General features: G+C 55.9%; 2 protein-coding genes across 9 annotated transcripts in view; one reads left to right on the forward strand and one right to left on the reverse strand.

Annotated features, from left to right (window-relative positions):
• The window catches only part of STXBP1 (syntaxin binding protein 1), a 775,650-nt gene that overhangs the window by 206,125 nt on the left and 554,587 nt on the right, over window positions 1-14,938 (forward strand). The gene's annotated exons all lie outside the window — the stretch shown is intronic.
• ENG (endoglin) overlaps window positions 1-14,938 on the reverse strand; it is a 33,988-nt gene that overhangs the window by 12,320 nt on the left and 6,730 nt on the right. For 4 of the 8 annotated variants that reach the window (XR_014836478.1, XR_014836477.1, XR_014836481.1 and 1 more), the window contains 2 exon segments: window positions 12,643-12,788; window positions 1,414-1,554 (listed from right to left, as the gene is read on the reverse strand). Coding sequence is in view for 4 of the 8 variants with exons in the window: in NM_214031.1 (NP_999196.1) it covers window positions 1,414-1,554; window positions 12,643-12,788 (287 nt within the window). In the remaining 4 variants the exon portion in view is untranslated. 8 annotated transcript variants of the gene reach the window in all.

Raw genomic sequence — 14,938 nt, forward strand, 5'->3', positions numbered from 1 at the left:
AGGGCAAGGCATTTGTCCATCTCCTGGCGCTGGGTCTGGCACAGAGGCCTGCGCCCCCAGTCAGGCTGTGGCCCCAGTGACCTGGCCTGTCTCGGCAGCCTCTCTGTCGCCTCCAGTGGCATCCTGACTCCGGAAGCTGCAGGCCAGAGGCCGCCCGCCGCCCTGGCGGTGCCCCCCCACCAACCCCGTGTATTCTTGGCCCCGGGAGGAAGGCATGGCTGAGGCCAGGCCGTGGCTGCCGTGATCTTCCGGCTGCCCCCTGCATCACTCAGAGCCCCTGGGGCCTAGGTCCCTGAGGGTCCAGGATTGGGAAGGGGGAAGGGAGTGGAGGAGATTTGAGAGGGAGGAGGAGTGGTGGCAGGGCCTCGCTTGCCTGAGCTGGGAGCGGAGGGACGGGCCCCTTGGGGTTGGTCCAGCTCTGTCCTCCTGGTTAGTTTCCACCTGCTCCTTCCCTCCCCGGACTTTGGTGCCGGTCAGCTCTGGCTGCCTCTGGGCTGTCCCTGCCATCAGTCCCACACCCACAACTTCTTTTTGGGTCTGGCCCGTCTCCCAGGCCACCGTGGATCGGGGTCTGTCTTCAGGTCCCCAGCTCCTCTCCCTTCCTCTAACGCTATGGTCTGAGCGTTGGTCTGTTCCTCCCACAACAGGCCCGCCCTCTTTCCATTTCCATTTTACGCTGCTGTTCTCTCCCACTCGTTATCTTCCCCAGGCTCTGGCTCTCTCCCCTCTGCTGTAAACAACAGCTGCTCACATCTGGGGGCCCCCTCCCAGGGCCTTCCATGTGGAGGAGGCGGTGGGACAGTCCACCCCTGTGCCCCCAGCCCTGAGTGCCCCTGGTTGTGCGGGTTCAGCCAGTTGACCTCCTCTCTCTGGGTGGACATGTCTGTGCTTCAAATTTGAATTTTTAAAAAACACTTTTTCTCCAATGTAGGCTGTGTTCGTTAGAGCAAATCTTGCAAATTCGACAAAATGGAAAGTACAAAACGGACAGCGTCCTGTTCTCACTCCCCGGCCGTCACCACTCTTAGCGTTCTTCCTGACCTTTTGCCCCTCTACGTAAATATTTTCAAAGTTTTTGTAACTTTTTGAAAGACAGTGACAAGATTATTTGATGGGATATCATCGACTCCAATTCTCCCATTGGACAGATGGGAAAATTGAGGCTAGGAGCGAGGACGGGAGTTGGCCTGGGTTGCACTTGACCCTGATCCCCAGCTCCCGCTGTGGACTCCACCCCAGGTCCTGTTACCCTTGGGGTTCTCTCTCGAGGGCCCCATGAGATGCAGCAGGCAAGGCCCTGGCGACGAATGTCAGAATGAAAGAGAGAAGCAGAAGACCTGGGCCCGCAGAGGTGACCCGCAGGGGCCTGCCGCCGTCAGTGCCTGAGGCCGGGGTTGAGAGTAACACACTCACGTAGGCCAAGTGGAGTGGGATTTCTGGAACTTGCAACGTCAGGTGGATATTCTTGTTCACACTGAGGATCAGGAGCACCTCTTGGGGCCGGGCGCCGTTTGGGTTGGTCATCTGGACAGTCAGCTCCAGGGTTGACACCTCCTGAGACGGAAGCAGGCAAGAGACACACACACAGAGCAGTCAGCTTGCACCGGCTGTGCCGCCCAGATGAGGCGTGACCATTTCTTTTCATCCGCTTCCACTCCATTCTCCCTGCCCAGCTTGTCTGCCCCTGTCTCTCCGAGCCCAGGACCGTGCCTGGCCCTCAGGAGGCACCCAGAAAATAGTTGCTGGACAAATGAAGGATATGAGTCCAAGGAAATCCAAGGAGTTTGTTTGTTTGTTTGCCACGGGTGTGGTCAGAGGAAGTTCCTGGGCCAGGGACCAAACCTGCGCCATAGCAGCGACATGAGATGATGCAGTGAAAAATCACCAGATCCTTAACCTGCTGTGCCCAAGGGAACTCCACCCAAGGAGATTTATTTAAAGCTGCAACGAGCCTGAACTTTATCCAGTACTGAGTCGAGGTTTGTTATTTCCATTGAGCACCTGCTCTGTACCAGGCCTGTGCACAGGTGTATTGACCTAAGTGTACCCTGTGCCCTTTCTCGGTCCCTATGCAAGAGTGCTGAGGCAATATTCTTATTTGTCTGACTCTTTGAAAGTACTATAATAGTGGGAGTTCCCGTTGTGGCTCAGCAGAAATGAGTCTGACTAGTATCCATGAGGATATGAATTCGATCCCTGGCCCAGCTCAGTGCGTTAAAGGATCCAGCATTGCTGTGAGCTGTGGTGTATTTCACAGATGAGGCTCGGATCTGGTGTGGCTGTGGCTGTGGCCGGCAGCTACAGCTCTGATTCGACCCCTAGATTGGGAACGTCCATAGGCTGCATGTATGGCCCCTCCCAAAACGTCCTACAATAGTACTCCCCATTTTACAATAATACTCCCCATTTTACAATATTTTTGTTTGTCTTACACTTTTAAAGTACTAAATACCCATATTTTTATTGATAGAATACCATTATTTTGATAACGTATAAGGATGTGAAGTTGAAGTCATTTCTGTCTTGAGAGGTACCGACTGCACTAAAAAAAATTTTTTGTGGCCGTGCCTGTGGCATGCGGAAGTTCTGGGGCCAGGGACGGAACCCGTGCCACAGCAGCGACCCAAGCTGCGGCAGTGACCACACCACGCACGTCCTTAACCACTGAGCCACCAGGGAAGTCCCTGACTGCATTAAAATTTTTTTATTTTTTATTTTTTTTGCTATTTCTTGGGCTGCTCCCACGGCATATGGAGGTTCCCAGGCTAGGGGTCGAATCGGAGCTGTAGCCACCAGCCTACGCCAGAGCCACAGCAACGCGGGATCCAAGCCACGTCTGCGACCTACACCACAGCTCACGGCAATGCCGGATCGTTAACCCACTGAGCAAGGGCAGGGACCGAACCCGCAACCTCATGGTTCCTAGTCGGATTCGTTAACCACTGCGCCATGACAGGAACTCCATGCATTAAAATTTTTAATTGATCACAGTGTATGCATTTAGGATGCTTTCATAACAACAACAACAACAATAATAATGCCTAACACTTACATAGTGCTTACTACGTGCATGGTCCATTCTAAGCGCTTTACATGTTGAGTCATTTAATCCTCACAACAACCCTAAGAGTTACCATTGTTATTCTCACTTACCGATGAGGAAACAATACAGAGAGGTTAAGTCGTTTGCCCATGATCACACAGCAAGTAAGGATGGAGCTAAAATGTGGACGGGGCAGGTCTCCCCTCTCAACCACTATTCTGTCCCACGGTGTTTTTCTTTTTCAATTTACTTTAATTTTTTTGGCTTTTTAGGGCTGCACCTGCAGCATATGGAAGTTCCCAGGCTGGGGGTTGAATCGGACTTGCATCTGCCAGCCTACACCACAGCCACAGCAACCTGGAATCCCAGCAGAGTCTTCGACCTACACCGCAGCTCATGGCAATGCCAGATCCTTAACCCACTGAGAAGGCCCGGGATCGAACCCCCATCGTCATGGATACTAGTCAGGTTTGTTACCACTGAGCCACGATGGGAACTCCCCATCACATTTTTCTGTACCTTCTTATTCCCAAGAAGAAAAAGAACACAGCAATCCACAAGGCAGAGCTTCTATTGCGAGAAGAACCCCTGCTCAGCTAAAAGCCTCTCTGAACCAATGGCATATGAACAGGTGACTCCTGAAGCTGAGACAGGTATGTGACTTAGAAGCCCCACCAGGAACGCACAAGGACAATGATGAATGCAAACACTTCACAGAAACGCAAACTCCAGCTGCTTGCAAAAGCTGTCAGTCTCTCCAAAGAGACAAAAAGCTGACTCCCCCAAATCTCCTCAAACTTAGCAAAAACGGGAAAGATAGTTCAAGATGAAGACATCGGTGGAAAGATTTTAGATTTAACTTCTATTTATCTCCTGGCCATTTCCCCAACTGATGCCACAGAGCCAGAGAGAGTGTTTCAGCTGCTGGAAAAATCTGCCCAGAAATATTTCCGTAACTCAGTAATGACATCATAATCACTCTTTGTAAAAGTTTGCTCTTTGAAACAAAAAAGAGCAAAGAATATTATTTCACTTTCAATGTTTCATAAAGGAGTTCCGTTGTGGCTTAGCAGAAACTATTCAGACTCGAATCCATGAAGATGCGGATTTGATCCCTGGCCTCTTCAGTGGATCGGGAATCTGGCATTGCTGTGAGCTGTGGTGTAGGTTGTAGACACGACTGGATCCGAGTTGCTGTGGCTGTGGCTATGGCTGTGGCGTAGGCCAGCAGCTGTAGCTCCGATTGGACCCCCTAGCCTGGAAACATCCATATGCCCAGCTGTGGCTCTAAAAAAAAAAATCGTTTCATAAATAATTTTTTAAATGAGCTATTTAGGTTGCCTTTCTTTTCTCTCTTTCTCTATTTCTCTTTTTCTCTCTTTCTTTCTTTCTGGCTGCACCTGAAGCATGCAGAAGTTCCCAGGCCAGGGATCGAATCTGAGCTGCAACTGATGCCGCAAAGCCAGATCCTTTAACCCACTGTGCCAGGCTGGGGATCGAGCCCACGTCTCTACAGCAACCTGAGCTGCTGCAAATTCTTAACTCACTGTGCCACAGCGGGAACTCCCATAGGCTGCTTATTTTTGAATAATTATGTTTATGTTAATTTCTGGTACACTGAAACGATATGTCTCAAATTTAAGTTTGGATAAGTTCACATATCTGATTAATGTTTTCTAATGGGTTGATAACTTTTGGCTTTTAAGATATTTTGTTTCAACAATCTTTTAAAAATATGCATCCTTGGAGTTCCCGTCGTGGCTCAGTGGTTAATGAATCAGACTGGGAACCATGAGGTTGCGGGTTTGATCCCTGGCCTTGCTCAGTGGGTTAAGGATCCGGCGTTGCCGTGAACTGTGGTGTAGGTCGCAGACGCCACTCGGATCCTGTGTTGCTGTGGATGTGGTGTAGGCCGGTGGCTACAGCTCTGATTCGACCCCTAGCCTGGGAACCTCCATATGCCACGGGAACGGCCCAAGAAATGGCAGAAAGACAAAAAAAAAAAAAATATATATATATATATATATATATGCATTCTAAACACTTTAAGAATTAAATACTGGATTTAATATCATATTTTGGTGAAATATAAAATACCAATCTAAATACCAGAGTAACATTTTGTTCTAGGATAGTGATCGCTGCTTGAAATTAACCAGAGTGAAGGGAAGCCCACCCCCCCGACCTTGGTTGGTGATTCCAGGAAAGGCCTGGGCACAGCTGACATGTCTGAACCCACCCCAGCTTTCTTACCTTAACTACCTATGTATTATTAACTTAAACAATTGAATATGATCACACAACCATGTGTATGTGATAAAAACCACTCACCTGTCCCCCTTTTTAGGGTCGCACCTGCAGCACATGGAAGTTCCCAGGCTAGGGGTGGAATCAGAGCTGCAGCTGCCAGCCTACACCACAGCCACAGCAACACCAGATCCGAGCCATGTCTGCGACCTACACCACAGTTCATGGCAGGGGCGGATCCGGATCATTTAACCCACTGAGTGGGGCCAGGGATCAAACCCATGCCCTCATGGATACTAGTTGGTTTTGTTTCCATTGAGCCACAAAGGGAACTCCTCACCTGTACAATGTAATTTAATTTAATTTTTTTAGGGATGTACCCGTGGCATTTGGAAATTTCCAACCTAGGGGTTGAATCAGCGCTGTAGCTGCCAGCTTACACCACAGCCACAGTAATGTGGGATCCGAGCCATGTCTGTGACCTACACAGCAGCTCATGGCAATGCTGGATCCTTAACCCACTGAGCGAGGCCAGGGATCGAATCTGTGTCCTCATGGATGCTAGTCAGATTCGTTTCCGCTGAGCCATGGTGGGAACTTCCTCCCCTGTACACTTTAAATGCAGATGTTTTCACAATAAAGCTGTTGAAAAAACCAACAATCGAATATCACTAATCTCACATGGTTCCACCTGAGCTGTGCCCGGCCCTGGGCTATGCTCTCACCAAAGCAGGGTTCTCCCCTTTCACAGATGCAGCCGTTGGGGCCCAGGGACGGCACCTGCCAAGGGGACTTCCAGTGAGTGGCAAAGTCAGGTACCCAGCGCACACCCGAGTGGGTGCCAGAGTGGGTGCCTGGTCTCCTTGGCAGCCCGCCTGGACCCCGTCCTCCCGCTCATCCCTGCTGCTCCCAGACGGTCCCCACAGATTGTCACTACCCAGCACCCCCTGGCCGCCTCGCTAGAGGAGTGAACCTTGAGGCCCACACTTGGTGAGGAGATGGGCCCCGTGGTTTGGAGATGCCCTGGGCTGCAGCGGACGAGGACACCCATCCTCTGCCCTTTGGTGCATGCCCAGGGGCCGAGGCACTGCAGGTGACAGAGAGCGGCCGGGAGCGCAGCCCTGGAGCTGGGAGGAAAGAGCCCTGCGGACGTCCATTCCTGCTGCTGCTCTGCAACGCCTGGTTCTCTGTGCCTCAGTGTCCCCATCTGTGGGGGGGGGGGGCAGAGAGACGGGGTCGGGAACCGCAGTGAGGTGGGGCTCTGAATAAAGGAAGTTAAAAAAGAGAAGCAGAGTTCAGGGTCGGGTCGTGATGAGAGTGAGGAAATTAGGAGACTGGAGCTTCGTGACATTTGTCAGGACACTCAGCTGTGCTCCCCGGGCTCCCCCACCAACCCCACCACTCAGTGGCCACCAAGTTCCCGTCCCCTGCAGAGCTGGGGGCTGGGGGGAGGGCATGGAGACGGAAGCCCAGAGAGGGGCAGACAGGGGCCAGGGCCACACAGCAGGTGAGCCGTGCGGAAACTCAGGAAGGCTGGAGAGCTGGGCTCTGTGGGGTCTCTGAGCTCCCAGGCCGAGCCGAGGACCAGCCGGTTGCCAGAAAAATCCAGTCAGGGTTTCCACAGCAAACCCTTCCATCCCATGGTCCTGACTCATCGACGCAACCATTCACATGCTCAAACTTCCCTCTCCCCTCCCAGCCCAGAGCCCAAAGGCAAAGAAAGGGGCCTGGCTTGGCCCCCACCCCAAGTTCCCGGTCTTCCCGAAGGCATTCTGGGAATTCTGGGAGCCCAGCCGAGGCGGGCAGGCCAGCCAGCCCCTCACCTCCAGCTCTGCGACCTGGGCCGGCCCGGCCCCCTCCCCGAGCCAGTGGGCGGGAGACCGTGTTTCTATTTTTGGACCCATGTCCCACAGACGCCATTGTTGGCCCAGCAGTCGGTGGCAGGAAGGGGGGATTTCGGTGAGGAGGCCCTAAGCGCTAGTAGCCACTTATAGAAAGTCGCTTCCAGCAATTCTTCTAGGAGTGGAGACTTGGGGCTGCCTGTGGCCCCCACCCTCCTAGGGCCAGACTGGAGCCGGCCAGGTTGGAGCCGGCTGGCCCTGTGCTATCCACCCCGGCGGACTCAGACAGCACATGCAGGCCGGGGAGCAGGCCACGGAGGTCAAAGCCGGACTGACCTGCATTCAGACGTGGGCTCAGTCATGAGTCTGTGACCCTGGGCAGTTCCTTCCCCCCTCTGAGCCTCGGCTTCCTGATCTGGAAAATGGGCTTCACAATATGCCCACTTCGCAGACTTGGGAGGATTCCGTGAGGATTTTCTGCCTGCAAAGCGGGTTGTTCAGGGCCTGGCTAAATACACGGTGGTCAATGGGTTTTACTCCCTCGAGTCCCTCCCTGCGCACTCATCCCAAGGGCTGCCATGTGGCTGGGGAGGTGGGCCTTGGGGCTGGGTGGCAGTTAGCCGGGATTGGGACATGCTTCAGCCACACCTCACTGCAGCATCCCCTCTCGGGGCCTCAGCCTCCCCGTCTGTGGGGGGGGAAACCAGCCTCGGTGACGGTCTGGTATTGTGTGGCTCCTGGATTCCGTCCTGCCTCCTGGGGCTCCCGGTGTTTGGCATCTGAGAGTTGTGGTCCCCAGCCGGGTGACCATAGAATGGGCTTCTAGAACTCCCGAGAGAGACACGCTACTTTCCCCAGCTGAGGGTCCCTGGTCAGCCCACGCCCTTCCCACCTCCCCAGTTCATTTGTCTGAGAGGCCAGCACTGGGCCCCCGCCTGGGGCTTCCGTGCTTCTCAAAGGGGCCAGGAAAGAAGGCAAACTCTGTGCTCCAGGAGCTTTGGTGGAAAACAAGGCTAACGTCCCCAAACAGCCAGTGACACCACAAACCTCCTGGGGATGGCCAATCCGCAAATGCTTAGACACACATATATATATTCCCTTCCTTCCACTGTCCGTCCGTCCGTTCATCCATCCATCCATCCATCCATCCACCCATCCACCCATCCAACGTTTATTCTTGGTGACCCTGAGCTGGACACCAGGGATACAGCAGTGAAGAGCAGATCTAATCCCTGCGCAGTCTGTCCGGCCCCCCCAATCCACGCCCCTCCACCAAGCTTGCCCTTGAGCTCTGTAAGAACTGGAACAAGCACACAAATGGCAGCCCTAGCCCCAGTTCACCCCAGTTCTCTTCATGTGGACACATACGGACAACCCAGCCCGGATGCCCAAGCTCGGCCAAGCAGCTCCCTGTATCCCTCCCCGCCATGGCAGAGTCAGTACCAGGGCTGCCCACCTCTGCCTTCCCCATGAGTGGCTCCAGGGCAGAGGACAGGTCTGCTTTCTCCCTGCACCAGCAATGCCCACCCTTAGTCACCTGGGCCACCCTCCAGGTGTAGGGAACCTGACCGCAGCCACACAGTGCCCGCTCTAGAGGAAAGGACACGAAAGAGCCCCATCTGACCCCAGGAGGAGGCTCAGCACAGTGGGGCAGGAAATTCTGGAGTCCTGGGTACCCAGGGCAGGGACAAGGGGTGGGATGCAGGTCCCTTTGGCCCTGCAGATCCCCCACCTGGAAGCGGGCCAGAGCAGGGCTGGGAATCGTGGGGCACAAGCAGGGGCTCCCTTGCCCAGGTCTGAGGGACTGCCCTGCCTCCCACAGCCCTTTCTAGCCTCCCAGGCTGGTCTGGGGGAGCGGGTGGGCCCCCTGCTTTCCTGCTGCCTGAGCAGTCTTGTTTGCTCCTCTGGCCAGGAGGAAGTCAGTGCCAGAGCCCAGCACCAGAGCCTCTCTCTGCGGGGCGGGGGGGAGTGAGGTGGCGTCGGCGCCCCGAGTTTGCCCCGAAGTGGGGTGAATCATCGGCTGCCCTGGCTCTGGTCTGGCCGCCTGGGGTTTGTTAGGAGGACAGCAGATCAGCGTAGTCGGCCTGACGGGAACCGCTGAGACACCAGGCCGGTTTCCTGTCTCTGCGGGTCAGGATGTGACCCTGGGCCCCCTCCCGGAATCCAGGCTCCGGCCTGCCCTTCGGGGACCCAGCGAGATAGAGCCCCTGCCCAGCGGCCCCCTCATCTGTCTGCAAGCCTCCCTAGCACACACACTCCCTGAACCTCTCTTCCCCGAGGCTCTTGGCCGCCACAACTCATCTGCCGCCCACCCACAGGAAATCTGAGGATTCAGAGGCCACGCAGGGATGGACAGGAAAGCCGTTTCTCTGTGCCAGGGTTTGAAGGCGGCCATATGTCGGGAGGGATCAGGCTGGCTGCTGAGACGGCCGCCACCCACGCGCTTCAGCTGCCAGCTCGTGTTCTTGCCTCTAGGCCTTTGCTCACGCAGTTCCCCTCTGCCTGGAATGCCCTTGCCACCCCTCTCTGTCTGGCTGGAGTTGCTTCCCCAATGCCCCCTTCCCACCCCGTGCGGTGCTCATCCTCCCGGGGCCCAGAGATCCTCGACCCCCTCCCCCACTGCTGCTTCCATCACTCGGGACCAGGGCTACTGATGCTCACCTCTGCCTCCCTCGGGAGAGGCTCAAAGGCAAGGCCAGGTTTGCTATCTCTCTGCACCATCAATGCCCAGCACAGGGTGGGCACAGAGCAGGCACCTGGCGAGGGCTGGTTGAGGGCGTCTGTTGGGCCATAGACCCCGCTTCCTGGGGGCTATCTGGGGAGGAAGTGCCTTCCAGGGAAACCACAGGTCTTTCAGTGTCACAGCCGTAGAGTCTGGCCCCCTCCTTGGGGCCAGGAGGCCAAGAGCACCCAGTACCATCAGGCTAGAACTCCATGGCTCCCTCTGCAAATGGATTCACAGCCCCCACTTCAGCCCCCAGCAGCAATAACCCTTAGGGATCAAACTAGTTGACTGACGTGAAGATATTCTGGACACGTAGCGAGCCCGGCCAAATGAGGGTATCAACAAGGGAGACAGGGAGCCCACAGAGGAGATGACCTCATAACAGCAGGCAGGAGTTCCTGTCATGGCTCAGTCGTCACGAACCCGACTAGGATCCATGAGGACGCGGGTTCCATCCTTGGCCTTACTTGTTGGGCTAAGGATCTGGCATTGTCAGGAGCTATGGGGTAAGTGACTGGCGTGGCTCGGATCTGGCGTGGCTGTGGCCGTGGCATAGGCCCGCAGCTACAGCTCTGATTGGACCCCCAGCCTGGAACCTCCATATGCCACGGGTACAGCCATTAAACAAACAAACAAAACTACAGGCACGGCGACTGTACACAGAGTTGTGGCTTTGGGCAGGTTGGCGCTCGATATTTTGCCTGCTGGATTCTCACCGCCCTCTGGTGAGGGAGATACGATTATCTTATCATCTCCACGTTTCCCATAGAAAACCAAGGCTTGGGAGAGGAGGTCCAAGGTCATGCCCCTGTCAGGAGTCAGGAGGGTAAGGTTCAATTCGAAGATTATCTGGCTCCAGAGCCCAGCCGTGCATTAAATCATACATACATCCAGCCAACAGTCATTGGTCTACTCCAGGTCCTGAGCCAGATCTGCTGCTCCATGATTCTTTGGTGAGTCCTGGAGCCCAAGGAACGCGTGGCTATTGGAGCGCGGGGAAAAGGAGCCCTCTCTGCTTGCCCAGGCACAAGGTACTGGCCACTGGCGGATCCAGAACTGGAGCCCCCTTTCCCCGAAACCCAGCGCTCTTCATCACCATCTCAAACAAACACACCCAGCAAGTCCTGGAGCCTGCAGCCCAGCTCCTTGAGTTAAAAGCTGGATACTCCATGGACTGAATTCTTCAAAAGAGGCAGAGGGTGACGGGGAGATTGTGCTGTCATCAGCTCTAGGATGATGTGTTGCAACGGTACCCTGTCATGCCCCTAAAAACCCTCTAATGACTATCCCTGCCCACAGGATAAAGACCGAACCCCTTACTGTGGCAACGGGGCCTTGTCTATCTCCCCAGGCCTGCCCCGTGGTGAACCGTAAGCTCCCGCCACCGCAGCCCATGTGTGGCTGACCCCAGTCAAGGCCCACTGCCCTGCCCGTGCATTTCCTCTGTCCTCTGCTCTTCCCCTAGGCCTCCTTCCACTCCAGGAGTTCCTGACGGTCCTTAGCGTTTTTGCTTCCTCCAGGAAGCCCTGTCTAATCCCACAGCGGCGGCGGGGCTACCCCTGCCCTGAAGGCACTAATCGCCTGGCTTCTGGCTCTCTGTCTACTCCCCTGTCTCCCACGGGCCTGGGCGCTTGGCCAAGAGCCTTCTTTGGCCACTGTTGAGTGATTGAGGCTAAGGGGGTCCCGGTCACCGAGAAGAGGCACAGAGACCTGAGCATCAGAACCAACAGAATGAACCTCCAGAAGGCAACCTCATTTTTCATGCCATCAGCCGACTTGAAAAACACTACAATGGCCATGGAAACCACAGAACGTGTGTGTGGCACTATCTGCACCTTGGGGATTATCGAGGCCCACAGTCCTCGCGGCAGGCAGGGTGGTGGGGAGCAGGCCCCCCGATATTGGTGGTCTGGGCACCGTCTTATCACTGCACAAACGCAGGGCAAGCTAACAGTTTCGGGGGCCGCAAGTTCATCCCAAGCTGACACCGCCAGATGTGGCCACCAGCCCAGGCAGGCCAGATGCTGCCAGCACACTGAGACCCACTGGGGAGCCAGGTGACGGCCTAGCTTGGGGTCTCCGGGGATCTAGTGTGAACTCTGGCCTCAGGCATGCGATTTCACCTCTCTAGGCCTGCCACAGGCCGCTCCTCCCCAAAGTGGGGAAACGGACCCTGACAGAGGGGAGGCTTGGTACACGTGAGGTCCTTAAATTAGTTCCTGGCCCTCGGTAGGCTAGCACGGAACCTAGCACACAGCAAGCACTCAATAAGTGTGTTATTGCTATTCTCAAGAGGGACTCAGGTAAACTCATGGTGGACCTTCTTGCAGGAGGGGAGAGGAGTCGCTGAGATGATGTCATCTGGGAGGTGTCTGGGGGGCTACCTGGCCGGGTCACAGTGTTCCAGGGGTGACATTCCAGGAAGGGAGATTTGGGCCCAACTGAAGGCAGCCCTTTCTCAAGGTCAAAGCTGCCTAGAGTCGAGTCATGTCCACTGAGAAGCAGTGAGCTCCCCGCCACTGGAAGTACCCAAGCAACAGCTTGCCTGGCTCTTCCCTCCATTGCTGGCCAAACCCGGCCCTCCCCACCTGGGTCTTGTGGGGGCATCCAGAAGCCTGCCCTGGAAATGCCGCCCCTGATGGGCCCTGTGAGCTACCCATGTCACCTTCCTGGCAGGGACCCTGGTGAGGACGCAGCCCACTGCTCCAGGGACAGCCACAAGGAAGGCTCCCTTCATCCCACAGACCCATGGCCGTTTTCTGGACCCTCTGCCATTGGGCACTCACCTTTGAGAATTCCAAGAAGAGGATGTGGACACCCACGGTGGCATTGGGGACGTGCGCCACACAGCCCTCAGAAACCTGGCTCGTGGTGTATGTCACCTTGGGGTCCACAGGCTGTAGGTCGCACTGGACTCCTTCTGCAAGACCTGCTAGGGAAGCACAGGCAGAGAGAGCTCCAGTTAAGAACAAGGTGGTGAAAATTGCTCCCACTTTCCAAACATCACCTGAGGGCTTGACACCAGCTAAGGGCTTTATTGCATCTCCACGGCTACCCTATGCGGTAGATAGCATTCTACCCATTCCACAGATGAAGAAACGGAGCCTCCGAAAGGAAAAGGCGCTTGCCCAGGGTCTCATTGCTAGTAGGTGTAGGGTTGACAGATAAAATGCAGGACATCCAGTTACATTTGAATGAGTCAAAAATTAAGTAATTTTTTTAAAGTATAAGTATCTTCCAAACATTGCATGGTTGCATGGGCCTTTTTTTTTTTGCTTTTTAGGGCCTCACTGGCAGCATACGGAAGTTCCCAGGCTAGGGGTCTAATCGGAGCTGCAGCTGCCAGCCTACCCCACAGCCACAGCAACGCAGGATCCAAGTTACATCTTCGACCTACTCCACAGCTCATGGCACCATCAGATCCCTGAACACTGAGCAAGGCCAGGGATCGAACCTGCCTCCTCATGGATGCTAGTCGCATTTGTTTCGGCTGCGCCACAGTGGGAGCTCCACATGGGGCATGCTCATCCTAAAACTTTTTTCACCGTTTCTCTGAAATTGAAATGTAATGGGATAGCCTATATTTTCATTTGCCACACCTGGCAACCCTCAAGGTGGGCAGGGCCCACATGTACCTGCACCCAGGCCCCCAGGCTGGTTTGCGCCAAAGGGTCTGCGACCACCCACCCCCTCTTGTGCCTCAAGGCGGCTGGGAGGAGCGGGCCGGGGAGGGTTGAGCGTCTCCTGGCCGCGAGGGACCGAGGGAAGCCCAGGTTCGGAGGGCGGCAGAGGGAGCAGGCCGCAGAGCCCGCCGCCCGGAAACGCAGGTCCCGAGGGAAGGGATTGGAATGTCACCCTGACCCAGCGGAGAAGGAAGAGGAAACGAGGCCCCTACACCTCGTCCTAAGGAATGTGCCGGGGAAGAGGGGGTGCTCCGGAGGAGGGAAGGAGGACAGAGAAGGGGAGACTGTTTGGAAGGTTGTGTCTCCATCTTGTCGCGCTCACTTCCTGTTTTCTTGGAGATCAAAGATGGGCGGGGAGGGACGGGCCACACGTCCCGCCGACGCCAGCTCCGAGGGGCCGGGGGGAGGCGTCTTCCGAATCCCAGACTGTGGGGCTGTCTTTGGCCTGACCCGGCCTCCTTCTCCGCTTTCCACCGCCTCGTTGGCTCAGGACCCCCAGAGGTCAGAGAAGGACGCAAGATGGCCGCCCCGGCCACGGCCACGGCCACGGCCACACCACCCGCCAGCAACACCTTGGGAAGGGCAGCTTCGGGACAAGGACATTTGGCTTCTAAGTCCTTGCCGTGGCCCTGGCCGGTGGGCCAAAGACACCCCCCCCCAGCGCCTGGGTAACAGGCATTTGCAGGAAAAGCAAGATTTTAACCTGGAGCCAGACTGTCCTGGGTTTGAATCTCAAGCCCAACCCATCGTAGCTTCTGTGGCTTTGGTGAACTATTTCACTCTGGGCTTCGGTTTCCTAGTGAGCTAAGGACTGTAAGCACCCATACTACCCGTAAAGGTGGTTGAAGTCCCTCCTAGGACAATCATTTGATTGGCTTAGGCCACTGGTGAAGAATCAGCCGTCTAAGGGGACAGGTGAAATGGTGGGATGGGGTGGCCTGCAGGTGAGGGCCCTCCAAGAGGGAGGTCGCTGGTGGTCTCAGGCTCACATAGACTCAAGGGCTGGAAGGTTCTCCTGCTCTCCCACCCCCCGGGACCCTCCAGGCCCCTCCGTGCACCCCCCATGCCCTGTCCCTATCAGTGAACCCTTCTTGGCTGTCACCTAGTCCCCCTCTGCAGGTGGGGCGACTGAAGCCCAGAGAGGCCAGAGTCACAGCACACAGCTGACCAGGCCGGGCTCGGACCTACTCTCCCCACACGACCCGGGGTCTGGCCCACAGATTAGCGCAGCGCCTTCTTCCTTCCCTTCGGACTTTCCCTGCCCCCTCCCCAGACTTCCAGGAACCCCAGTTCCTCCCGGATCACTGGGGCCGCCCGGGGCCACCTCCTCCATGCCGTCAGCGGGAGAGGCCACAGGCCTGGCCATTATGTAATGATCAGATAACAGGCCAGGCTGGGA

This window comes from Sus scrofa, chromosome 1 (assembly GCF_054392235.1).
Source record: "Sus scrofa isolate SSC_HxYL_T2T_F1_AM1 chromosome 1, Sscrofa_HxYL_maternal_Yorkshire_Landrace_v2.0, whole genome shotgun sequence".
NCBI lineage: Eukaryota > Metazoa > Chordata > Mammalia > Artiodactyla > Suidae > Sus > Sus scrofa.